The 27,722-nt window shown below is 41.9% G+C and overlaps 1 protein-coding gene across 1 annotated transcript in view; it reads left to right on the top strand.

The window, feature by feature from the left end:
• LDB3 (LIM domain binding 3) overlaps nucleotides 1–27,722 on the top strand; it is a 487,331-nt gene that overhangs the window by 312,397 nt on the left and 147,212 nt on the right. Inside the window, exon 11 of the mRNA XM_086922025.1 lies at nucleotides 24,064–24,203. Within this exon, the coding sequence (XP_086778151.1) occupies nucleotides 24,064–24,203 (140 nt within the window). The remainder of the gene's footprint in view (nucleotides 1–24,063; nucleotides 24,204–27,722) is intronic.

Genomic DNA, 27,722 nt, shown 5'->3' with positions numbered 1-27,722 from the left:
CCTGCAGATTTTGTGATTACCAAGACTACATTCAGATTGTTTCCAGGAGCCAGAGCATAGCATTAAAGTACAAAGGCCCTTATTTACTAATTTTTGATGTAGGACAGTTCCCGCGAGTCTTTCTGCTGTGCTGCCCATGTCAAGAAGCAGGGCCATAAATGTGGTGCATTCCTGTCCTCTTTTACTGCGATGGTGCACAAATGGCTACCTTGCGCCAAAGCAAACTCCCTTGCACCATGCTGCAAGAGTGTCTGCGTTGAAATCTGGTTGTTTTTGTGGGGGAAGGGACACTTTCCTTCACAAAAACAACCTTTATGCCACCCTTGGGGAGGCATAGGCTTTTAATGCATTCCCAGGTTTACAGCATGTTGTAAATCAGGGAATGTGTCTAATGCCATGGGTGTTACATGGTAACACCCAAGGCACGCCTCCCCATCGCAGTGCGAGGCAACGCAGTAACCTGCATTGCATTGTGTTGCCTCACACCTTTTCTATGAGGCCATGAAAAGCTATGCTGGGTACCTTTATGTGGTCTGGTAGATATGGCTCTGCGGTTTGCGCTGCCAGAACGTCATTAAAAGTGACAGCCTGGCTCCACAAGTAAATTAACCCTTACTTTGTTAAAGAGAATTTATGGTTCTTTACTCAGAAGTAAAAATAGATTTTTATAAAAGTCAATTGTATAATCATCTGACGCCCATCATGTAAAGTTTTAAAGGATTTTAGAATACTATTGTGTTTATGTGACTTACTTTTATGAATTTTTGAAATCCGAATAAAGTTCTATGAAATGAAAGGATTTTTATAAAAGTCATAGACATTTGTGAAATAAACTTTCATTGATCTGACGTTATAGTCATGAGCAGAACCTAAAAAACACTCAAATTTGCCAGTTTTGTTGAGCAGTGTAAGCATCCCTCCTCCAATGCACAGCCCATGAGCACAAGTGACATGAGTTTGTAAACAATTAAGGCCCTCATTATGATGTTGGACGGAAGCTTTCAGACAGACATCATAGGTTTACCTCCGACCGCCAGTGTATTATGACACTGGCGGTCGGTGGGAAACCCACGGGGGAATTCTGCTCAGCTTCCGACAGGCTCACTGAGTCCATTTGGGTGGGAGGCGGAATTGTAGTCCCAAAATGGCAGTGGAGGCAGCCTTGGCTCCGTCGTATAAATTACAATGTTGCTTTCTGTATGCCCTTTCATGGTGGTCCACCCACCACGATAAGGCAAGCGGAAAGTGATTTGGGGACCCAAGCAGGGTCCCCTTCCACCCTGGCCCTCCGCTAAGGGGCCTGGGGCCATGTGGCAGACACTGCATGGTGCCTGCCACACAGTGCCTTGTCCTGCCGCCGCACAAGCTGCAATAGAAAAATGGATGTTTCCAACCATCCTATTACTGCGGGTGGAACCACCGACTAATAGTCGGAGTGATTCCATCTTGCTACGGTGTCGGTTAGACGAACATCTAACCAACATCGTAATAAGGCCCTGATTTTTTTTGCAACAGTTTGTCTTGGGAAATAATAGCATTTTTCATCCTATATAGTGTCTCTCCTCTCCTCTGCGGCTAATCTTTGACAACTGTCTCACCATGAAATATTTAAATGGTTTTGCAGTGTGTGGTTTGTAACTGTGTTTCGTAGTTTGGAAGTGCATATTAGTAAATAATTGAGAACAAAGTCACATTTCTTGTTATCGAAACAAATGAGTTACGGTTGGTAAATTGCCTCTTTTAATCCAGAGCATGAGAGAGAAAAACACCAACCAGGGAAATAAGGAGGAAGGGAAATATAGACACACATTGACAAAGGAAGAATAAGGGATGTAAATAGGCAAGTTCTGTCTGCTGGTGGATTAAAGTGGCATGAGGTAGAATCAGGACTACACTGGCTTGGTATTCGGCACCCTGACCTTCGATACTGTCTGCCGCAGGCTTCTGAACAAAAGTTTCATCCCCTGCACTTACTTTGTTACAAGTTAAACACTAACAGCATAACATTTGCCATTTCTTTGTAACTTCGAAATAGGTGTCTGTGTGACTCTGAAATGTAATGTACTGTATTGTTCTCATTGCATCTGTAAGTGTGTATTTTTGATAGTATTGAAACTGCCTCAAGTGTAACAGAAAAAAAATATGGGCCTTTCTGAATGAAGTGTAAGTGTGTTATTACTACAGACATACAGCCTGATTCATGAACGGGCCGTTTTGCGAGGCTCAAATAGAGAATCATAAGGAATCGCTATTTGAGACTCGCAAAACGGTATTCATGTAGGAATCGCAATATTAATTGCGATTCCCACTGATTCCTTATTTGCGATTAGCTAATTGCTAATCGCAAATAAGGAATAACTCCCCATGCATTCCTATGGGCCAAAAGGCCCATAGGAATGCATGGGGAGTCATTCCTCATTTGCGATTAGCAATTAGCTAATCGCAAATGAGATTGCGAGTACAAGGGTGCCAGGGGTGTCCAAAGGACACCCTGTAGCACACCTGCAATGGAAATTAACACAGGTGTTGCACACACACATGTCCAAAGGACATGTGTGTGTGTAACGTGCAACTCAGAAAAATGCATTTAAATGCATTTTTCTGAGTTTTCGCAATTTACCACGAGGTTTGACCTCGCGGTAAATTGCGGCCCGAAATTGCGATTTCGCAATTGTAAAATGGATGATGAATTACATTTAAGGAATCTCAAATAGAGATTCCTTAAATGTAAATCCTCGCAAATATGCGAACTAGCAAATAGCGATTTTTGCATTTGGGATGTTGAATCCCAAATGCAAAAATCGCACTCGCAAAGGGCCAGATTCTCAGAATCTGGCCCTTTGCGAGCGCAAAAATGAATGATGAATCAGGCAGATAGGGAGAGAGTTATACGTTAGTCTTTTGCAAAACACATTTTTGGATTAAACAAACTTTGAGTAATCAGGAATAAAATTGGGTTACATTTTTGTAGTTAGAAAATGTGTGGTCCATGTAAATAATGGAGGAGCATGTTGTACTGTTGAGGAAAAATTCAGTTAATGGAGACAGTGGTGGACAATCCCACAAGGCATTAGGGCATATTCTGGTTTAATAATGAAATTATTCTGGCGAAATGTTAGCAAAGTGGCTCGAGGGGTTCTGAACTATTTTATATAAAATATAAAATAACACTTTTAGCAAACTAAGGGCACCATTACAATGGCGGGGGTGCAAGGCTGCCTGTCAGGGGTACGGTGGCCCCGCTGTGTGGATTATGATGCGCTCGACACACTGGCGGGCGCATCACGCATATTTTACATTGCGGCGGTTGGTGCTGCAAGCAGCACCCGCCGCAGTGCAAAAACTGCATGTGGTGCATTTGCATGCACACACAACGTGACAGGCACCGCGCAGTACCTGCCACCTTGTGCATGTAAATGTCGGGGGGTACCATGGATACCCCCCCAAGTGCAGCCCCCCACCCCCTTCCCCTGGCGGGCACGCACCAGGCACCCAAAGAAAAGACGGTATGCCTTTCCATGGCGGAGTCTCCGCTATGGAAAGGCAATTCACCGCCATCATCCTAATATGGATGGCGGTGCCTGCAAGGCACCACCACCATAATGCTGGCCTTTTCCGCCTGGTAGGCAATTGGGCGGATTTCCTACCAGCGGAAAAACGGAGGACGGTCTTTCCACTGCCATTGTAATATGGCGGGGGAAATGTTAGGCGGACAGTGGAGAATGGCGGGCGGTGGCGTTACGCCCCCCATCCTAATGGGCCCCTTTGTCTTTAAAGGATTTCATATTAATGATACCTTTAGAGGTTTTACCCGGGATGTATAAAATAATTTTTTTTGTTGAGTTTGTAAACCATGGCCCAAAAATCAAAAAACCTGTGTCCTTGTGTTATGCTTAATTTTAAGTATACTTGGTTTCCACATAATGTTTACTTTTTGTTAATTTATTTTTTTATTTTGCACACTGATAAGATGGTTGTGTCACTGTTTTTTGTTTTTCCTTTTTGTAGTTTAGCTGCCACTTCTTTTCGGATTTTGTTTTCTTTTTTAGCACTTCCAGTGATGTGGCCGAATTTTGAGGGTGACCTAAGTAGCTGAAAACCGCAGAGCGAATAGTAATGGCCCCATCATGCTAAAACACAGTGTTCCCACAAGTATAGAAACATGTGGGATGAAATTGAGAGGAAAAGTACTAGTATGGAGTCAACCTGTCTGTTTAAATGTAGTTTACAAATCTCAAACAAAACCCTGAAAGCAGTTCTGGCATCACTCTTTTCTTTGTTCTGCGAAGACACTCAAAGAAAGGGGAACTTCTGCTTCAGAGCTAATGTTACTATATTCATTGTCATTGGGGTTAGTTCTGCAGCAGATGGTCTTTTAATCGCCTCAGCAAACATGCAAGTAAATTAAAGGCTTTTGAGTAAGCTTGACCCGCCCACAGAGGTTTAGTTCAGAGTTCTAGTTGTGGAGGGTCAGAAATATCTGGCAGTACAGACTGGGACTACAAAAAAAGCATATTTACCAAACTTATTAAATTTCACCAACAACATTAACATTGCATCCTCATTTAAAGGTTTTGTGTAGCAGGTGACAAAGAGTGATACATTATGGGGAAATAATCAATTTGAGTCTAAGGTCTTGGTTATGAGTGCCCCAGTGTTTAATGAGCCCTGCACAAACACCTCCTTCAGAAAGGATCACAATTACTTGTGTGTGAGACTTTATGGTATCTGGTTATTGTCAGGAGGGATAACGTCTGCACCATCCAAATTATTCTGAGGTTTGTGTCAACAGTTTTGGCCTTCTGATACAAAAAAAGGGCACATGCCTGGTAAATACCATGCAGATTCTGGTGCAAAAAACACCTAAATCTGGATATCATCCCATTTGAAAGGGGAAAGATTGCAACAACAAAAATCATATAGAATAAATTATGAAAACCTGGGTATCAGAGATTAATGGGTATGAAGACTGCACCTATCCACTAAGCACTTGTAATCAAGGACTAACAATAAACTGCATCTTCTCCTCCTTAAGAAGAAGCTGTAGAGCAGAAGTGTGCTACTAATGGACGATGGGGAGATTGTGGAGACGATTACTAATTGAGAGAGGCAGTGTAATAAGTGAGTAGCTTGGTCAGATCATTCAATTTCCTTGACCTATGCCTTTTCTTAACTTTTTGTGGGTAGATGTAAACTTTTTAAATCGCCAGAGACACCGACTGCTTTGGATGCACTGTACATTACTCCCGTGTTCACGACCTGGCCAGTCCTTAAGAAAAGGAACGTTGTCAAACGAACAGGGGCCCTTACTCTTCTTCCAAGAAAAGTAAACCAGAGGTACCACCGCTGGCTGGATCTCATTAACACGTCAAGGGAGATTGGCATCCCTGACAGCTTGCATGCTCTTACTGTTCCCTCATTTTCAGATCAGAGTTTGCTACTAAATGTGATTTCAGTCTTTCTTGCAACACAGTGCAGCTTTGCTAATCATTCTAGGCTTACAAAATGCAGATTTCTTTACTTTGTGTTGATTCTTTGGGTGTGACCCTTTTAATCTCAGTCCTGTAGAATTCCACAGATTGTATATTCCTGATTACCTGAAAAAACATTGCAGATATAAATGAATCAAGGATTTGAAACTAAAGTTAAGGTGGAGAAACAGAGTAGTATTCTCCAGTAGGGAGTCACAGGGTCTTTTCTCCTATTATTACTGGTCCGAGAGAGCACCTGGCCGTGACCTTTTAACATTTTTTTATAGTGAGCCTGTTGGGAGCTCTCTATGTAGAAGTGTTACTATCTTGCTGGATTGCCACTAGATCACCAGAGGTATATTACTATCCTGGATAGTCAACAAGCAAGCAAAGTCAGCTTTTCGAGGTACGTACCTCTTGGTCATAACTTAAGTCGTCTTCACATGTTTCAAAGATTTGTTTTAATTCCCAAACTACATGGCTTTTCAGTGTGCACCTGTTATACATCTGTGCATTCCTAAAGGGAATCTTTTAGCTCCTCTGTGAGTGCTAATTATAAAGGCCCATCTGTTTTAGTAAATATTGTCACCTTTAAAAAATTTAAAAAGTAGCAATATTTAATGCTTAGATTAGCAAAACTAGTACGAAATATATTAACCACATTGAAGATTAAGGAGACATCTCTTTCCACTTAAGGAAGAAATAAAAGTGTTAAAAAGCTATAATTTGGTCTAATATTGTGTCCTGGTGTTCTTTCAGCAAAGATATTGGTGGTCCTTCAGAATCAATGTTCCACTTTCTAGGGTTTATGCAATTGTTAAACTGTGATGGTTTTCAGTGGAAATTCGTTTGTGAAAGAGAAAGCTTAATCTCTCTGGTGGTGACCTTATCTAGCATATGTACAAACGTGTGTGTCTGTTCTGTTTCATTGTTTGAGTTTGTGAAATTATGCTTTCAGTGTCCTGTAGTGTTCTACCTTACTCATCAGTCCTGAAATCATCATCCACCACCTCACATTGAGTGTGTCATCATTTATTTTCTTGGATGGACTAACATGCAACTGAAAAAAAGCATATTGCCAGTGAAGAGCTGTGAAATCAAGTACGCCGCTTGATTATTGTTAAAGTGGCCGCATCATTCTTAATTTGCTGTTGAGCTCAAAAGATATACAAAAATGTGGCTAGGAAATTATGCAACTTGGAAAAATGCATGGGGTCTTCATTCAAGGAGGGTCTCTGATTCAACCTTGTCATTCACACTTAATTTATCTTAGTGGAGAAAACGTTACTAACTTGATCAGCGATAGATTCTTGCTCATTGTTCAGGTTTATTATTTTGTGCCATGGATTTACATTGTTACAATATAAAAGACTCCCCTCCAAAACCACAACCCGGATCCACTCAGGAATAAATTGGATATAGGCAAATTGGGTCAGAGTAATTGGGCTACACTTGATGCAATTGTGTTAATTTCGCGACTTTGCTGTAATAGTAAAGTGACTGTTTCTTTAAGGATTAAGTGGAAAATTCAATGAAATCATCTGACCAGATATAGGAGCCAGTTTCCCTGTATATAATATAAATGTCCTGTGCAGTAGAAATGTTATAAAATGTAATGGGGTGCTGCTTAACATTGTCATAAAGAACACATTCAAAGTCTATAAAATCCATAGTAATGGAGAGCTAACATAATAGGTCCTACATGCCATTCGGTGGTTCATGGCAGATTGAAGTTAGGCTTTTCTGTATTTACAGCACTGTTAAGTGTCCAGATTCCCTGAGACTTGCATCGTTATAGTACAGAGCTCCTAAACAAAGAAACCTGACGTGCTTCACAAAAATGGGGCACAGATTCATTTTTTAAATTTGTTCCAATTGCCCTTGCCGGATGTAGACACCGTGTTTGGGACGCTATGGGTGGGTGTTCCAGTGTCCTGGGGTTTGGCCTGTCCAGCATTACATATAACAGATATTGGTAAGATAGGGTAGGTGAATGTGTGCCGTCGATTTAACAATTGGACTTCCCATAGATCTTTAGGCTTCTACACACCAAACACCATGTCTAAGGGTCCTTTACAATGACCGCTAACTTAAAAGAATCATGGGACCACCGAAGGAGGTGGCCACGCACTTGTGCTTGCCTTGAGACATACACATAGGTGCAAACCTGGATGAAAGATTTCCAGTCTTTGTGCAATGAGTTTTCCTTATTTGTGCTTGCGCACAACTTGAAGTTTTGCTCCCTATGTGCTGCAGGCATCTTTCATAAAGGGAGATTGTTTAAAATGATAAACAAGGAAAGGACATGTCACCCGAAAATTGTATGCACTATAGGAAACGTAAGGTGGATATGACAAATCTAACGTTCTAGCTGCATGCATAAATAACCACGTGTAACACTTCATGTCATTTAGTTGTGTCTATAGCTAAGACTCATCTTCAATCATAACATCTTTTACTCTGTCATTCTATTCATTGGACAATGAGAACTCGATGAGAGAAAATTGACCTTTATTGTTTGCAGGAAGAGCTCCAAGTTGCCAGACTTTAAAGCAGTTATGGCCTGATAGTAGGACCTCATGATACACTGATTGTTACCAATTCTATAACATATACACTGCGTGGGCTTTGTCTCTTCTGAAATTATTATGTCTTTCTCATGTCATAGCATCCGGTTTAGTGTTTAATTCCAACTCTAATAAAGTTGCAATGCTGAGGGTCTGTTTTTGATATCCAGGGTATTCCTAAACATCACACATTAAATTATTTTTCTCATTGATAGATTTTATCTAGAAAGCAATCTTTATGTTTTTTCAGTTCATGAGGTGTTTTTAATGTGTTAATCAGAACTCAAAATGCAAGTGAGATCTATTGGCCGTGGTAATTTCTATTTTAGTAGGCTAGTGGCAGCTTGAAAAGTCTATGCCTATTCCTCTCTGCTGTTATAAATATATTCCAATAGCACCAGTAACGAACGAAAGCTCATCATTGGTCAGACGTATTAAAGGGAAATTAAAGAAGCATGATTAGATTAATTTTCTGTAGTTTGTAATATTGCTCTATTGCTCAAGCCAGTCAGTAGCTCTAGTTAGTGGCCCTCATCCAATGTATCGGCCTTTGCTACACTTAGCAGTGCATCGGAAGCCAAGGTGGCAACAACCAGTGTTAAAGGCCAGCCAAACGGTCTGTAAGCTTTTAGCTGAGTAGAGTCCAGCCTGATGTTCTGGGTCTTCGCCCCAGATAGATGCCTTTTGTGAGAGTGCTTCAGTAAAGGCACTGTGCCACTAACTACAAACTGCATTCTATCTAATTTGATTATATGCCCCACTTTCAGCATCCCAATGAACGGTGCTAATTTCAATTACACTAGGTCCTTGTGTTAACCAAAGCTGCACTGAGTGAGTGTACTCCAAGAAAATGTGCCGCTTGCTTTAAAATAATAAAGCTCTATTCCCCCTCACCTTGTCAGTGCAAAGTAGATTAACTGTGTACTTGTTTACTATTTACAACTTCCCTAAAAGTAGTGAGAATGATTCTCTGAGTAATGAAGACTAACAAGGACAGATGCATTTTCTAAATATTATCTTCTGGTTCATACTGTATCATCACTGTCCACAAGTAATACAAATCTGCTAATGTGGTATCCAGACAGTCTGGTGTGGTACTGGTGAACAAGTTACTTACCTTTGGTAATGCTTTTTTTGGTGGCTACTCTATCTAACTGCAAATTCCTCACACTTTCATAGCAGCTGCTCCTGCACCCGACATGTTGCGCCTTTGAACTCCATAAAAACCTCATTGTCTACGAAGTGATGGCACAGATCCACCCATGCCCTGACATCAGTTTTCGTTGGACCTCTTCTGTACCCTCAGACTCGTATTGGCAGTGACAGGTTGCAAGTGTGACAGTATGCAAAATGCAACCTAACCTCATTTTAGAATCTCAAAGCTCCACTCTACAGTATGGGGAGGACTGAGGGTGGTGAGGAATCTGAAGTTAAACAAAGTAGTAACCAAAAATAGGGTTACTGTAGATAAGTAACTTGTTTTTCTGATGTATATTTCTAATTATAGGTGTCTCATTTATTAAATAGAATCGTAAGCAGTACCTACCAAAAGGTGAAGGGCCTGCAGAGTGCACTTACACCAGTAAGTCTGACATGACCAGGTGGGCGAAATGGCACTCCTGTCGATTAGTTTATCAAGGCAGTAGCGCTTGATGATGTTGCATATGGACGCCAATATAGCAGCCTAGCAGATATCCAACACCAGAATATCCCTTGCCTACACTGCAGTGGCAGCCTTTGCTCTGGTGGACTGAGGGGGAAGGCCCTCTGGAGGTCCTTTTTGGTCAAGGCATAGCAGATATTTATGCACAGAATGATCCACCTAAACAGGGCTCTGTTCTAAACCGCCTTTCCCTTCTTAACACCAGGCAAACCCTATAAAAGCTGGCTATCCTCCCAGTGCTTTTTCGTTTACTCATTGTAAAAGTTAAGAGCTCTCCTTGGGTCCAACCAATGCAGCCTCTTCTCCTTGGAGGAATGAGGTGGAACAACAAGGGCGGGGGGAGTGATTGATTGACTGTCCCACAGTAGAAAGAAAACACGAGTTTGCAGTAGCAATTTGTTATTTTTATGATTATTATTGCCACCTAAAAAGCGTGATTGTTACCCCAAACGGTGTTCGAAGCTGCATTAGCAAAAGACTGGGTCAGAAAAATAACAAGTCCAGGAAGAACATAGTATACACAGGCCACACTGACAGTGCCTGCTGCTCACTCACACATCCACAAAATTAATTGCAATGAGAAATGTAGTCTTAATGGACATCAATCTCAGTTAACAACTGTGCATAGACTTGCGGAGCCTGCACATCAAAAATGTGAGGACTCAAATTAAGGTCCCATTGAAGCATTATGAAGGGTGCAGGGGGAACATCTGAGAAAGAAACTCATCATAACTGATTACTTTAATAATGAGGAGCGGGCAGGCAAACATAGAAAGGCTAACAGGGCAGATGAATAAACGTTAACAATGTACACTTCATAGCCTTTCTGGGCTAGAGATAAAACAAACACTAAACATTAGGCAGTTTGGCCTGAAGAGGATCAGGCCAGGAAATATATTGTGTCCAATGACTTAGCCACAAGAATAACATCTTCTACTTATGCAGGAAGATCAGACTTGCTCAGTTTTTTGTAGCTCTATTTCCACACAAGAATATTTAGGTTATGGAGATTTGAGTGCATTACCTTGCCCTTTTGCAGATACAGGGGGATCCTCTTAAAACTCAGGTTTAAAGTACTACACTCTCCTGGTCTAATATAGGGCTATCTGGATTATCTGAGACGGTCTTTCCTGATCTTCAGAATTGAGGGTAGGAGTGACAGAGGTCAGAAGGTGTACAAAAAACGGGCATCACATCTTAGGCGGAGTGCGTCTGCCAGTGAGGCTCGAGGTAGAAACTCATTTGCACAGTCATTTTGAAATTGTGCATCCTTCGAGGTGCTGAAAAGATCCAGTGACCTCGCTCTCCACCGAGTAAAGGTGTCTTGAGCTACTTACAGATGAAGCTGTCATTCTTGGTCTGCCAGATGACATTTAATGAGCTTGTCCACTCTGGCATGCAAAAAGCCCACCAAATGATTATCCACCAAAGTGATCCCTTGGTGGTCAAGCCACCTCCAGTGTTGCAGTGTCTCCTGGCACAAAACTCATGAATCCACGTGGCCTTGCTTGTTGTAAGATGACATTGTTTTGTCCGTTAAGACATGAACTGGTTTTCCTTTCATGGACAGAAGGAGAGCCGTCTTAGCCACTCGAATGGCACAAAGCTCCATAAAGTTTATCTGGTCCCTCTGCTCCGCCAGGTACCAAAGGACCCAGCTCTCCACTTCTCCAAAATGACCACCCCAGCACAAAGAAGATAAATCTATCCATTGAGCTCTGGATGGGGTCAGGAGTATGGCATGCTTACTTTGGGGTGTAAGATGCAAATATTGATGCAACCCCTGTTCTGTGCCCACTGCAGGTGGACGTTCTACTGCAGGGCCCCCATGTACCAACAGGCACAAAAGACCAGCAGGATGCACGAGATCAAGAAGTCTTCGAATTGTCCACACCAAAACCCAGGAATGAGCCCACCACCTCAGGATCATACAGTGAATGTCCCGGACTCATTGCTGGGGTATAAATGCCTTAACCGCCACATAGTCCAGGATGACTCCTATGAAGGGAATACTTTGCATAGGCTCCAGGTGAAATTTTGGCTCTTGGATGGGAACCTCCAGGGGTGAAAAAAGTGTGATACTTCTCTGCAGGTAGCGCAGACTGACTGCAGTGAGCCAGACTTCAGGAGCCAGTCATCAAGGTACAAGATTACATGTACCTCTAGCCTGCAAAGATGGGTCGAAGCTACTGCTATCACCTTCGTAAACATTCAAGGAACTGTGATGAGTGAAGGTCAGGATGGTAAACAAGAAGACTTCGAACGCCACCACGAACCAAAGGACTCATCTATGTGACTGCAGCTCTGGTACATGACAGTACGCAGCCTGCAAGTCCAAGGACACAATCCAGACCAGAAAGAATATGGGGTCAAAGTCAACATCTTGACCTTGTCCCTCACAAGGAAGGTGTTCAGATCTCATGCATCTAGTATCAGCTTGAATCCTTTCTTTCGCCGAGGAGGCAGAGAAAGACTGCTGACCATGATGATGGCCAGGGTCTCCGCTTCCACCGTGTCCTCTGGAACAGCGCTATGGCTGAGCTGGCTGTTTTACAGGTTGCAAGATCTGCCTATGGCAATTGGCAAGACACTAACAAAATTATCATAACATTTGATATTTCTGATAGAATTGAAGGGCCAGTGATAGAATGCCAAAAGAGCAGCCCTGTGAACTGCTGTCTTTGAAGCACTGCAACACATAGTCATCTGTTTTCTTGCCAAAGTTGCATTGTAATTAACTTTGATGATGGAAACTTAAACGACAAAGCTCTCAGGAGTTCAGATGCTGGGTCAGAAAAGTGAGATCTCAGTGGATGGGTCTATTACACCTAGCCATCAGGCAACCTTCTTGGTGAGACAAATAAAGCTTAGACCAGGGAATGAATAATGTTTCTCTAAAAGCTTTGTTAAAAGGCAGCAAGGACTCTGACGTAGAAAACCCAAAGTGCATGATTTCTGTCAATCAAATTGCCTTAGTCTCTATTTTAGGTAGTTGAAGTTCCAGAACTTGTGATGCTCTGCAACTACCACACAAAAGAGACATATTCTCAGTGAGGAGCCCAGTAAGGAGTCCAGCTCTGTCTCAAGGAAAGTATCCGAGCCACCTGCATTCTGTAAATCTTACTATAGGCCTGCATCCGTTGTAATTAGGAGGGAGCAAGTTATCTGTCTCCTTATCATTATCCTTCTTGTGTGGCACATTTTGAAGGTCTTGTTAGAATATAATCCAATAAGATTTCCACCTTAGAGAAGTATTAGCATCAAGGGAGTGGGTGAGTTAATTCATAGTTGGGAGCTCCACCATGGAAATCTCAAACTTGACATAAGCCGGTATGGGTTGTTGCTGACTCCTTATAGGAAACAGACAGTTGGATCAGAGGTAGGTATAACTGGAGTTGAAGCTAACGCTGGAGCAGTTGAAACTGACAAGGTCTTTGGCCCCTGAGTGGAAGCACTGGTAGGGGGCTGGAAAGAGACCCAACTGGATCTGCTGTGGCAGTCCTTGCTGGCAGAAGCTCAACAGGGGGCCTATTTTCCTTCAGAGGGCCCAAAGGCGCTCCAGAGTGAGCCGACACTATCCCGAAAAGTTGCCGCCTAGCCCTCTGAAGGCACTTATCTGCTGCACGATCAACCATGGGCAGGGAAACTCCGAGCACGCAGGAACCAGCTTCAGAATAAGTATGATGGGAGTGGGGTTGGGACATTTAAGTGCTGGCTATGCAACTTCTTTGGGAGCCAAAAGGTTGGGACAGAGGCACGTTTCACTTAGACTTCGTATTCAACGTACCTGTGGACAGTGACTTGGATTGAGACCGGGACCTGAAGTGAGAACGGAACTATTGTTTAGAGCACAACCTGCCTGTTTCTTCTGTTCAGTGATGTACAGTTTCACCTACCACTCGTTAATAAGCGTGGGCTGCATAAGGAAGTATTTGTGCAGGTCCTCGAGTCATAAAGGACTTAAAAGTACCAAAACTTTAGGGAAACTAGATCAGCCTCCTTCTCTAACTTTATACACTTACATATATTCTTTCTAAAGGGACAGCGCTTCACTGTCTGGAGCAAACAAATAAAAAATACACAGATGTAGTGCTGTGTACCGGAAGGGGTACAAAATTCGAGCTAGCAAGACAATACTATTCAATGTGAGTCTTTCTAAAGTTGGACTAGAAGATCAACTGCTTACCAGGCTTTTGACATAGTCCTAAACATGGAGACCCATTAACACAATTTGGATATTGCTATTGTTATTGGTATGGCAGAGAAACTTAAAAGCCACTATATGCTAAAATATCCATTGGGGAAGCCCATTAACCTGTTTGTTAAGACATGGTGTTCTATCTGAATAACAGTTGATTTTATCTTGCACAGTACTGCTGCTTTCGTCTTTAGTTTATGAATTCATCGCCTTCACCCATCTATTGCATTTCTTGTGGTCACATCTCTGTTAGCAATCAATTTGGTTTCTTTGTCAGTCAGTCAATCAATCATAATTGGTAGAGTGGAGCACTGTCACCCCTTGGGGTACCTGGTCCCTGGGGTGCGAGGTCTCCTTCAAAAAGCCGGGTCTTGGGGAAACGGCAGGAAGAAACAAGCAGAAAAAGGCAAAATAGAGGGCAGAAAAATGAGCGAGCAGAAAAGGCAAAATAGAGGGCAGAAAAATTAGCAGAAATTACAAAACGGGGGCAGAAAAATGAGCAGAAAAGATAGAACAGAGCAGAAGAGGACACAACTGAGGGCAGAAAAGTGAGCAGAAAAGGCCAAACAGAGGGCAGAAAAACAAGCAGAAAAGACAAAACAGAGAGCAGTAAAACAAGCAGAAAAGGTAAAACAGAGCAGAAGAGGGCAAAACAGGGGCAGATAAACAAGCAGAAAAGGCAAAATGGAAGGCAGGAAAACAAACCGAAAAGGCAAAACAGAGGGCGTAAAAACGAGGAGAAAAAGCAAAACTGAGCAAGAAACGGGCAGAGGAGGCACAAACAGAGGGCGGCAGGTAGGCAGCAGTCTGTGGGTAAACTGGACAGGAGAACTGTCACAGGGGGAGCTGCCACACGGTCCTGCCCAATGGGGTTCGCTGCAGCTTTCATTAAGTAGGTCCTGGGGAGGGCAGGGTGCTGGGTAGTGGGAGGAGGGAAACAGTGGGAAGAGGGAAGAAACGAGCAGAAAAAGGCAAAACAGAGGGCAGAATAACAAGCAGAAGAGGGCAAAACAGTGGCAAAAAAAGCAGAAAAGGCAAAACAAAGACCAGAAAAACAAGCAGAAAAAGGCACAACAGAGGGCAGAATAACTACCAGAAAAGGCAAGCTGGGCCTTACTTTCTTCATTCTTCATTTGTAACCTTTCTGTCATATTTAATACATGTCTTTAATTGTATCCTATAATGTTGTTACCTGTGCACATGGGCTTTGAAAATGCACATTGATTGTTTGCCTGGGACAGAAGATCCATTAAGTAATTAGGCTTCGGAGACAGAATTGGAGAGAATGGCCACTATACTCCAATCCTATAGCCGCTGCTGAACTGTTTACAAACTGAATTGCACAGGGAGATCCCGTCGTCAGAATGATGAGTAATAGATCTCCTGTGATCATACCTCTTTTGGTAAAAGGTCTTTAAACATCTCTGATAAAATGTCTGAAGACAGTATGTTTGCAGTGAATAGAGACAATCTAGGGCCATATTTAGAGTTTGGTGCTATGGAGTACACCCTTCCCAATCTTTGAAAGTTGGACTGACCTTCAGTAAGCCTACTCTCTGCCATTGACATACACCTCCAATGGCCTTATAGACTAATGGCTGTCGGATGTGTTGTTATTTCTCCGCCTCTCCTATTCAGCGAGGGCTGGCAAATGGCAAGTTTTGACTGTGCATCAATGGCAAGTAAAATTTATTAGAAAGGGGCAGTGAAAATTTCAAAATGACCCCCATGCCATGGGAAAAAATAGCTTTTCTTTTACAAAAATAATCCCACTTTGGAATTTGTTTTCAAATCAAAAACAATTGGAAAGTGTGACGGAGTCTTCCGTCAAACTTTCAATGCATTTACAGGAAGCGCCGTGACGGCAGTTCCTGGAAAGGCAAGAGATGTCCACTGGGCCGGTGGATATCCCTAAACCTAGCAAGTGGATACCCTCGCAATGGCAGCAGTAAAGTACTACACCATGGCAATGGTACATAATCTGTCTGCAAAACTCTAATTCAGGCCCCTTAGGTTATACAAACTCACCTAAACTACCATATTAAGCTGACTTTATATTATGTTACTGACCCTTGGTCAAGATTACTAGATACCCAATTTTTCAAGCTTTACAAAGATGTAAAAAAACTTTTTGCAGTGCACTAATCTGTGGAATCTTGGCCATGGTGGATGTCTTCTACTGCCAATTTTTAAAAGCTAGAAACTCCACCTCCTTTTGCTGATAGTGTTTTGCTAATTTGCGATAATTCTTTGTTCTTTGGTTTCTGTGTGTTTAGTGTGTTTTGATAATGGACCAATCTATATATCACCCTAAAGAAAACTTACTTTCAATGATGGTGCTCTCTGATCAGTTTTGCCTGGGTATGCACTGAGGTGATTTACTTTGTAACATTCTTATTGTTTTGTTATTTCCTTCCAAGGTAGCAAGAAAAAACCTTTGGCGCAAGAGCACTTCATGATGAACCACACAGGCCTGGGATCCGTGTGGGACTTGGCTTTACACTCTTTTAATAATAGTTTCGGACTTTATGTAACCTGCAGTCAGCTGTACATATCAGTTCAACATGAAATCATGTGTCTGAAACAAAAAAGTAATGGTTGCATAAACAAGCCACACATGATCATATCTTGAATGTTGACACATCCAGGCACAATGCTGACCACTTTTCCATAAGGGTGTGGGACATAGCCTTTCCAAGAGATAAATTGCTCATTAGCAAGAACCTAAAGAAATTGTAAGGTCTGCATAAAATAATCATTGACGTAGTTACTAATTACTCCATGCCAGATATTTTCTTATCCTTACCTGTATAAGCCCATTGACAGTCTACCTGCTATGAGCACTGCTCTCTTGCTAAGATCATGTTTCAGATGTACAACTGTGTAGAAGATGTTAACTGTTGGCCTGGTTTCATCAAAGTGTGTGACCTGGAAGTGTGACACCCGCCCATGCCGACCAGTCAATATTGCACACTTAATTTGACCATCTTGGCATCCTCCTCACGTAAAAGTATCTTTATTGGCAATGATGTTATTCAATATTTCTAATTGTCATCTAGTCTGATTCTACTTTCTTCTGCGGTAAGCAGTGCACCCTACTGTTTCCCTGTTTAAGGGGTTGATGACCAAATGCCATGTGATCACCTACATCAATCAGGGTACACTTCTTTAGAAATGTATTATTTTTCAAAAGTGTCCAAAATGATGGACCTGAATAGAAGAGATCCCGGGTGCCCAAAAAGACAGTGTTTCAACATAGTCTTAAGAAACAGTGGACATAAATTATATTGGAAAGGAATACTTGATGTTTCGAAAAAAGGGAATAGTCTTCAACGGCCCAGTTAGAATACTGTGATAAATTCCTAGTAGCTTCAAAAGTGCTTTTCAAAATAAGGTCCCATGGTGGAATCTGCTTTATGTTTTCTTCTACCACTGGACAGAGGTAGTTAAAAAAAAAGCCAAAATATGGATCATTCATAGCCTGAAACATGAGCCACTCTTGTTGGATGCCTGTGCATCCTGAAATTAGGCATCCAGAAAGCCATGTACTGACCATGGCTATTCTGAAGGTCTGAAAAAACAATTGACGGACAGAATGCAGAATAATGTCATACATTCACCCCAGTACAGAGATCTGGGCCTAAATCCATCTTTTTTTTGCACTCCACACCACCCCAGTTCAGACATGGCCATATGCAAATCAGCCTTGACCTTGTGCCTCATGGGAGCAGTCCAGCCTGAACTGCCAAGACATGTCTTTCCTGGACCGGAATCAAGCATCCTAGGACCGGTAGCTGGCTATCAGCCATCTTCAGCCAGGATAGCTTGACTCCAGCAGTGTGGAGAGCAAGGGTCTACCGTCTGAGCATACCCATCCCACTCGGGGTGACAAATGCAAAAACAACAATTGATGGACAGAATGCAGAAAAATGGAATAGTCTTTAATGGCCCAGTTAGAATACTGTGATAAATTCCTAGTAGCTTCAAAAGTGCTTTTCAAAATAAGGTCCCATGGTGGAATCTGCATTATGTTTTATTTTACCACTGGACAGAGGTAGTTTAAAAAAAGCCAAAATATGGATCATTCATAGCCCGAAACATGAGCCACTTTTGTTAGATGCCTGTACATCCTGAAATTAGGCATCCAGAAAGACATGTACTGACCATGGCTATTCTGAAGGTCTGCCCAGCAGTCAATCAGAATGGTCAGAGACACAGAGACAAGTTCTAATTGGTGAGAGCAGACTGTTTCAGCATTTATGATACGCTGCTCTCCACCAATGTGAAATTGTATCTGTGTTAGACCATTCCAATTGGTTGCTGTCAGACTTTCAGAATAGCTCCATCTTGATCTGCCCATTCAGGCAGAGGACTAATCTCACACATGGGCATAGGTAGGAAACTGAATCCCAGAAAGAGTGGACTCATCTGTAAATTCTCTTTTACATCCCTTAGACAAAAAAAAATATAATTTGCCCAGCCCTATTGAGAATGTCAAATTATGGACCAATAGGTGAAATACATAGATTGGTTGTTTTTTCCGTCAGCTCTCCATTCTCGCAACCTCAGTGCTGTGAGTTTCACTCAAATGAGATTACACCTACCAAAAGATTTGAGTTCCAATCTCACAAAATGGAATGCCAGGCTGGATATAGATGCCTATTAAGCACGGAGCCTGTTAACAATCATTCATGTCTATCTAATAAGTCTTGGTTGGTTAATTATCTATTTTAGTTGCCAGGGTAACAGAAGAACAAGGGTAAATAACATTCCATCTACCATATGCATCATTTGAGGGATAATGCTCAAGAAGGTATACATTTAATTGATTCTTGTAAAATGTCACTGTATCATAGATATGTGTACTCTTAGTCAACTATCTTACAAGTTATCTTTGTACACCATACATAATCCCTATTTTCAATAATTGTCCCAGTACAATTAAACAGGTAAACATACCTCAGGTCCTTGACTTTGTGAATGAATGCAATGTTGATCATCCTTTGCAAGCTGCTGACAAATACAAGTCACAAATTAGTCTATTTATTATATAAAACATATCATGGTCTGGTGTTCCTAATTGCAGATCCTTTGTGTTTCATCTAAACATTAAGTTGTTTCATGTGGATTACTGACTCATATTGCCTGCCTGCTTTTACAAAATAATTGCCCTGTCAAGTTCGTCCCAATTTAGGCCCTCAAATTGTTTAAAAAAACAATAGGATGATAGGCTGAATGCGTACAGTAGATCTTCCCCGTTTCCTGGATCCACATTAGAGTAGCTCATTCAGTCCAGGTATATTCTTTGTATTATGAAACATGTAGTCATGGTTTTCTAATGGGCTAAACGAACAATAGATCCCAGAATGAAAATACAAAAACCTGGACTAATTGACCTCCTCATCAATGGACGTGGGAAAGTTGAGATCTCTGATGGAGCAATAGAAACATTTTGTTTCTATTTGTGGAGAAGCGTGGCTCAATGATTAGAGCGGCAGACCCTGATGCAGAGGCCTGGCCCGGGACCAGGGCTCAATTCCCGCCTCGGTGGCTCTTGGACTCAATTTCCCTGGACCTGATCATTCTCGCCTCGGTGCCTAGTCTAATCATGGGTCCCACTCTGTGACTCTGGGCAATAGCTTGCTTAATCTCCACAACGGCCCCAGCAGCGCTGTGGATGCCTGGCTTCACCTTGGGGGTGCCCAGGAGTGGACATTTCACAGGAAAGCCAGGATGGGTTCCACAGCGGTATGAATACAGAGCTACGAGGCCTCCGGGTAGAAGTGCACTATATAAATACTCTACTTTTTTCCTAGAAGGCTTTTGCTACAAAAAATCCTCTGACATCTCTATTTTTGCCCTCATTGCTTCAACCTGGATGGGGGAGAGTGGTGGCAGACTACCGATCATCAAAAGGTGACTTAGTAAGGCCATGTATTGCACCAGGATCCGTCAAGTTTCAAATGCCTCTGAAGGCCACATCAATTCAAAAGTGTATCTGTAGAACATTGACTTTATAGGCACCCTGGTCTAGTACTTCCCAGTGCAGAATTCCTACAGATTACCCTTCATTGCTCATGAATACATTCTTCAAACGACAATAGATTCCAAGGGCAGCACATTCTGTGATAAAAATGTCCCCCTCAAACAAGCACTCTGGGCCTATCGAAAAGTCATGTTCTATGGTGGTCATAGGTTGTTTCACTTTCCAGTTTTAATGTGAATAACATATTTGGACTGCTATTAAATCTAAGGCTGGTCTAAGATTGCATTTATTTAGGAGGAATTTCAACCTAATCCCTTGCAGCAGGTGGAGGATGTGTCACATGTTTTCAGTAATTCCCTGCTCCCAACGGTAATCAGCACTGTTGTTGCCTTCTGCATCGTCGTATGAAAATGACTGAAGGAGAAGCTTTGTTAAAAAGTGATTTGAATGTAAAAGATCAGCCTGTATCTGTGCCAAACTTCAGGTGCCTTGCCCATACACAGCTTCTTGTGGCATTCCACAGCAAAATCATGTTTCTCGTTCTAAACCATGTTCAAAACAATGATTGACATTTTCCTTGTTTGATGCTTTTACCATGTGAAAAAAGAACCTTTTATCCTCTTTTAGCATGAATCGACACACTGCCACCTCCATCAGCTACCAGTCCAAAAAGAGGTATTGCAACAGTTGACTCTGAGCAGCTGAGAATGCTTAACAAAAGAGCTTCAGGCTGATGCTAGCCTAATCACTAACACAATTGGTTCAGAAGGTTTCAGACCTGTGTTCCTCTGTGGATGGAGCTGGCACTTGATTAAGAGGTCCAGGTCATAATTAACAGGGACTCGTTTGGTCAGCTTGATTCCTGTACATCGGGTTCTACCACAAGAGCCGCTAAATACAGAGGGCTGGCTTTAGTATTTACTGGGTGATCATTTTGGACACTTCTGCTGAGCGCACTTCGGAAAAGTAGGTAACACTCCAATCCCATGTCATCATCCACTCAGAGGTGCACAAACAGCATGTATGCATGCACTGCTAATCTCGGTGATTTGTGTCAGGTTTCCCCTGGTGACAGTCAGCCAGGCAAAAAAGCCCTGAGTCGCACAGTTTGCGTATTTGGAGTAATGCGAAGTTGCTCGCCAGTGGGACTGTAGACCGTACTTGGTTATTTAATCTACACTTAAAATCAGGATACTCTTTCGGTGCAAAAGGCCTTTCAAATCACCGAGCCAAACAGAGGTGGTGTGCAAGCCAAGGGTTCTTTTAGTTTGAGATTACATTAGTTCAGCTTTTCAATAAAATCAATAATTGGAATTATCAGGCATAAGGACGTCATTTACATTTGCGTCCGCTTTGGATATATTATCCGTCTTAATATGTGGACCTTCTCTCTTCTGTATAATTCTTCTAGTTACTTACTAAGCCTGTGCTGTGTTGCTATGTATACCATATAATTTTACGTGCACATGTCTAATAAACTGAACTAAACCTATGGGTTAATTCACCTATGGCCTGTTCACGACATTATTTATCGGGTGCGATAAATAACAGGCATAACGAGTTATTGGGGAATAACATGCAGATTCTGGTGTTTAACTCAACAAAATACGCATGATACTGTAAATACCATGTGTTTTCTCCCGTTAAATTTCGGCAAGTTTGATCTGCCGAAAATTAATGCTCAGTTAATTAGCACATCCGATAGTTATCAGCTGCGCTAAATATCATCAAACTCGTAATTCAAACCCAGGTGTAAGCATGGGTTTACGCATGAGTCAGATTATAAAGAGCAGCTCGTAATGAGGGCCCTACTAGAGGGCCTACAGATATACAGTTATAAGCCCAAAATCGATGCTATATTTTGGGATTCTCTCTCTCTACCATAACCAAAATATATAATGTATGCAACTTCTTCACGGACAAAAGCAAGCTATTGCTAACAGTATGCTATACATAACTTGACCAGGTTTGAGCTATGCAGTTTGTGCGCTCAGTCATGACTAGTGAAAATAATTGACTTTTCTAGCTTCAACATCTCCTCCTTTCAGTGCAGTATATGAATTTAGAAGGGGGCGTGTTATTCCAGTCACAACAAGGATATAATGGTTTTCCGTTAAGGGTTAGCTTTGCTACCTTAAGGCAAGAACCTGAAGTTTTGGTTGAGCTCTCCCAAGTGACCTTGAGGGTTCAGTGACTTGCCGATAGCGTATTGACCAATCCCACTCTGTGTTACTAAGAAAGGAGTCCATTGAGGCCTGGGATGAATTGGAAGCAAACGGCGTTGTGTATGGCTGGCCGTTCTGACATAACCGCTATCACATCTTGTTCATGCCAAGTATTTCTCAGACTGATGATTAATGGTTTTCAATCCATGTGCATTAACTCGCTACTTCTTATTTTGGGTAATTCCCACATTGTGCCCTGTGCAGGGCGTTAGATAATGTCTCAGCTAATGTCTCCAATATACTTTTATAGATGTATCTCTAGGCTTCATACCTTCATCTCTTTGCTTATTTGCCTTTTGACACATAAGTAACCTGTGCATTCAATTAGCATTGATGTCTCCTCAACTGCTGCTCCGCTTCACTGCAATTAACTACAAAACTGACTGCTAACCGCCTTCAGCGCAAGAAATAGTCCCTTTATATGGTCTACTGTGCTAATCTGCATTTTTTTTATTTTGTTTGCTGTCTCGTTGGCTCAATTATTCCTGCTAATTTATCTTCATGAATGAAGGGTAAAAATCGGTAAGATTGTATTCAGCAACTAAAGAAACCTGTCTTTGAAATGTAAGCAAATGTGGTGAATGGCATAACCAGGAGAATCTGCAAATAGAAGTATTTATGAAGTGTATATAATCACTTTTCCATATAGGGATGTGTGAATATTGAAAGTGCGACATTGCTATGTTACCAGGGGCAACATGTTTCACGTCCAGCAATTTCCTTTTCCAAACTTGTGATCTGGTACCAGAGTTCAGTGGGTGAATCCACACTTTAACTTCCAGAATACATTTGTTTATTAAAGAATTGTTAGAATTATAGGCATTGTGTTATATTACCAACAGTTTGCATGCCACTGGCACTGATTGCTTTTTGAATATTAAAAACGTCCGGGATCCAGCAGATTTAGCAGATTCCAGAATGTAAAACTTTGAATTAAATGTCTAATCATAAACTCAAAAATCTGAAATCTTTGGAATGGCCAAGGATGACCACTTGTGTCAACTTTCAGCATGATTGGATACTCTAATTTCCCAATCGCCCAAAACCCTATCAATGTAATTCCAGAAGTGGCCTCAACAGTTAACATAGCTTTCTTTCTTGGGCTAATGTTCCTTGAACAAAATCATATTCCTCAAATGTATGCTTGGAATGTTTCTTTTTATACACAGGTTAGATCCTTGCCACATTTTCAGGAGAACCGCTGACAATGTAAATGATCTCCGGATTGGTTAATTGTATGCAAATTTCTCTTATCATATCTTGACAATCTGTCATTGCTCCGTGCCTCCTAGACTAATTTCAGGCTTACCCTGATTTAGAAAAACCTATCTAAGGAATGCATGTGTGTATCACTTTGGCACCTGCTTGGACTTCAGTTGCTTCTTATTGTTGGTAAGCAGATTTTAGTTCCACACAACATTGATATTGCCTTAGCACTAAAAAAGAACACCCACTATTCAACTCTTACGCAAATTATTTACACATAAATCACACTTGACTTCCTTTGTTTCTGCCTGCCCAGAGATGGAATTCATTCTGAGCAAGAACACAATTTCTTGCATGTGGCAAACATCCTGGCAAACATTTTGCGTGCACCTTCCCAGCTGATACTTAATAAATAAAAGAAAGAAACAGCAAACATCAGATCCATGATTTTTTGCTTCTTTCAAAATTCAAACAGCCCACTATTTCCGTATTGGACTAAAAAAAGGCGTAAAAAGAGATCCTAATGTCTCATTCAAATTGTATGTTCTTTTTTCTGCTAAAGTGCCTGAAAGATACCGAGTCATTCTGTAAATTGCTGGTCACAAGTGTCTGCAAATTGAGCATCAATTTTTGTTCTCAGTTTTGCGGGTGGTGGGAGAGTTCACGCTGAACTGGTGAATTTTTAATGTGACCTTCCGCTGTGGTATGACAGGTGTACCGTACCTCATAGCTCTGCTTTGCTTTTAGTAATGTTGTCCAGGCCAGCGCTCCAGCTCCGGCATCCCATGGACCATCTCCTTACACAGGGTACAATGAAGCTCCTGCTACCAAACCTCGCATGGTTACCACCGCCAGCATCAGACCCTCTGTCTACCAGCCGAGCCCAGGTAAGAAAGAAAACACATCCAAACAAATAGCACAAAGTTTAGGTCCTATTTTCTGAACAGGTTATCCCAACAACATAAACGCCTGCTCTCACTTCAATATTACACATTTATGGAAAAAGACAATGATATTTCAGAGGAATGGGATAATTTAGGCCCAGATCTGCCATGGAAGAAAAGGTGATCTCTAATCATGAAAATACAGGATGGCCTCAGAATGCAGGGACAAACCTCCCTGTACGTCAGGATTATTGTTTTGATTTTGTTTTATGTTTGTTTTTATGAAACAAAATCACGTTTCGAGTGTTTATTTCTAGAAAACAAAAAATCTATTCTAAGCAGGATCACCAAACACGACTCCCGCTCAGCAAAGCTTCAGTGTCTTTAAAGGGAGCCAATGCAGAACCAGCACCCTTGAAAATTTAGAGATCCTTGCCTCACTGCCAGGCTTCTGTAAGTTGGGTGGGCCTCCTGCCAGGGTCTAAATGGCACTGGAAGTCTCTTCGATGTCCACCACAGGTCCTGAAGGATGCTATTCCAACCTGATTTTCAAAATAATCAATGACGATGGAAATTAATTCCATATAGATTAATTGTCTATAAACGTATCTGTTTGGAATATCCCAAAACGCTGGCATGGATCCAACCCTGCAGGACCCATCTGATCTAGAGGTTATAATACGGGACTAGATGTACACGGCTTGGGTGTATCATTATTAAATATGGAGGTGGTGATGAGTGCACAGGCATCCTACCAATGTAAGTGGTGGAGACAAAAAGTGTCTATTAATTCGAAGTGATGATTGTCAGAAACTGGAAAGGTAATGCTGAATGGAACCTGCAGTCCTTGTTGGCAATAGTTTTCTATCTTCCTAGGGAATGGTGCACCTAAGACTGGCTTCAATGATTCTCTTGTTAAAGAGCTTTCTGCATTTTTCATGGAGATACTTTACAAAAGATTTCAATCAGAATGCGTATCAACTACTACCAGCAGCTTGCTCTTTGATACTGACCCTGCTATGCCCTATACTCTGGGGTCATGAACATAGCAAGAATATCCAAACGTAAATAGGAGTCACAACTCTATAAACAGGATGGGCCTGATTTATATGGGTAACGTACCAGTGGCGTAACGAAACACGAGGGAGCCCTTCTCCAAAGTAAATGGAGGGGCCCCTTCCGGGCTTACTCAGGAGCTCTCAGTCCAGCATACTGTGCTGAAGGGGCCCCCTTGAGCTCGCCCCCCGCACTGCCACTGTAACGTACACTTTTGAGTGAGTTTACTACTTTTTGGGGTGTGTGTTTGCTACGTTTTGTTATTTGTAAACTCCAAGTGTAAATTTCTGCAAAAGTCTCCACCCCCTCGGTAGAGCAAGTGGCTAACAATAACTCCTGTGAGAGTGTGTGACGTCCCTCCCTCAACCGTTCCCTGACCCTAGCTAAAGCCCTCTTACCCTTCCCTAATTCCATCCCCTTTTTTAATAAATCTGCGACTTGTTATGCCATTCCCCTGTGTCCCTGACACATTTACTACTAACGTGTTTACATATGTGTGCAGAGGCTCTGCAGTTGGGGGGGGGGGAGAACTACGCACACATCATTTTAGCTAATGATGAGGCATAAACTCTGCAGGCAGTGTCTGAATAGCACAATGTAGTATGTTAGTAGTGCTACTCTAAAATTACAAAACGAGCTACAAAGTGTATTTTGTAAATCAGGCCTACTATGTTTACTGTTCAGGCTGTTCAGGGGCAACGAATGGGACAGGAGGCAACCCAGTGATATCATCAGGCGTAAAAAGGTGTGACTTCCTATCCCTGGCGTTTAGTTGAGTTGGTGTTTTTAATGATTTTAAAGAGTGTGCCCCCATGTGGGCATATTGACATATGCTTACTTTGTAAATAATAATGTTTGTGTTCCCAGAGGGACAGATTAGCATGTTTTTCTCTGAGCAAGAAAGACAGAAGAACGAAACCAGACTATGGTGATTGTAAGACAGTTCCATAAGAAGCAATAATTAGTTTAGAATCGGAGGGAAGGAGACAATTAAAGTTAGAAGTTAGAAGGGACCATGGGTGTCGGGCGGCAGGGCAACGTGCCAGAAAACGTTAGCCCACAGTTTTACGCAAAATGAACCAAGTGAAAAAAAATAAGAGGTTGAAGAACCAACGACGTTGGTGCAAATTCAAGAAAGTCCACTAGATGGCAGACACGAACCAACTAAAAATTATCCTTTAAAAGTCTGCACGGATACGTGCACGGCCGCGTTAAAGAGCCTGCCACAGGATCTTTTTTGTTTTTGTATATTAATATAGCGCGAACTCGACCCGAAGGTATTGGAGCGCTTTACGTGAGAACTGCACAAACAAACCCGTGATCCCGAACACCCATAGAGATTACAGGTGAAAACATTGAATACATTTGGTTTACCGTCCCAAACGTGGCCCTTATTCAACAATGTTTGACAATGCTACAGAGCGGGAAAATATCTGCCTGTAGGGTTACCGGACATTTTACCATTTCTCTGACAGTAATACCTCTAAACAGTTGTGTACTTTGTTATCAGAAGTGAAGGGCTGTGGTAACTACTGTAATGTTGTGGGCCCAAGGCCCACATGCTAAATAAAATAATGATACGGACACCACTACTTAAGTTAATCAACTAGCCACAGGCATGTCTGCTCGGCCCCTTTTATTGGCAGGGTCACCTTACTGGTGATGCAAGTGATGGAGTGGTGTAGGGTGGGTGTGTGTGCTGCCTCAGAGTAGGGGCTGCATCATTATGTGTCCAGCAGGATACTACAACCACCTATTTAAAGATGCTGAATTTACCTCTTGTGGACTTGTTACCGCTTATTGCCCATATTTAAAGGCCAGGCTCTCAACGGATCGGTTGCTTTGAATTTATGAATTTACCCCTTATTCTGTTCACAACTCATTGTTAATCTCTTTTTGCATGTGTGTATGTATGTATGTATGTATGTATGTATGTAGCATTTGTATAGTGGGAATCTACCCAAAAGGTCGCAGGCTGCTGTACAAATGCAAACATACGGTTATTAAGTGATAGAGAAAGTAGCTGGGCTTCTGTGAGCAGAAATGTACATTTACTGCATTGTGATGTAGTTGTCTTTAAAGAGCTGCATCGTCAATTCTTTCCTAAATTGGAGAAATAGTGGGGCAGTCTTTACAGATATTGGGATGTTGTTTCAGAAAATGAATCAAAAAGACCTGCAGCCTTGTATTTTGTGTTGTTATACTTCTTAGACTCCAGTGCGATAGTGTCCTGGCAGCAGGTGTGCTAAGTACCACCAGAAACGGTAAGCGTGACTGCAAAGCAAGCGGTTGTGATGACTATGTAAATTAAGGCCCCTCGTTTTGAAGATGGTGCAAGTCAGCAAGGAGGGAGGGCGAAATGAATTACATCAGGATGGGGGTGATGTGATCATATTCCTTCATGCCATTGATAAGAAATGATGCAGCATGTAGGATGCCCTTAAGTGGGCCATTATGAAGTCTGGG

Source organism: Lissotriton vulgaris, chromosome 5 (assembly GCF_964263255.1).
Source record: "Lissotriton vulgaris chromosome 5, aLisVul1.2, whole genome shotgun sequence".
Lineage (NCBI taxonomy): Eukaryota > Metazoa > Chordata > Amphibia > Caudata > Salamandridae > Lissotriton > Lissotriton vulgaris.
The sequence above is the reverse complement of the archived record's forward strand: the minus strand, read 5'-3'. Positions and strand labels throughout refer to the sequence as shown.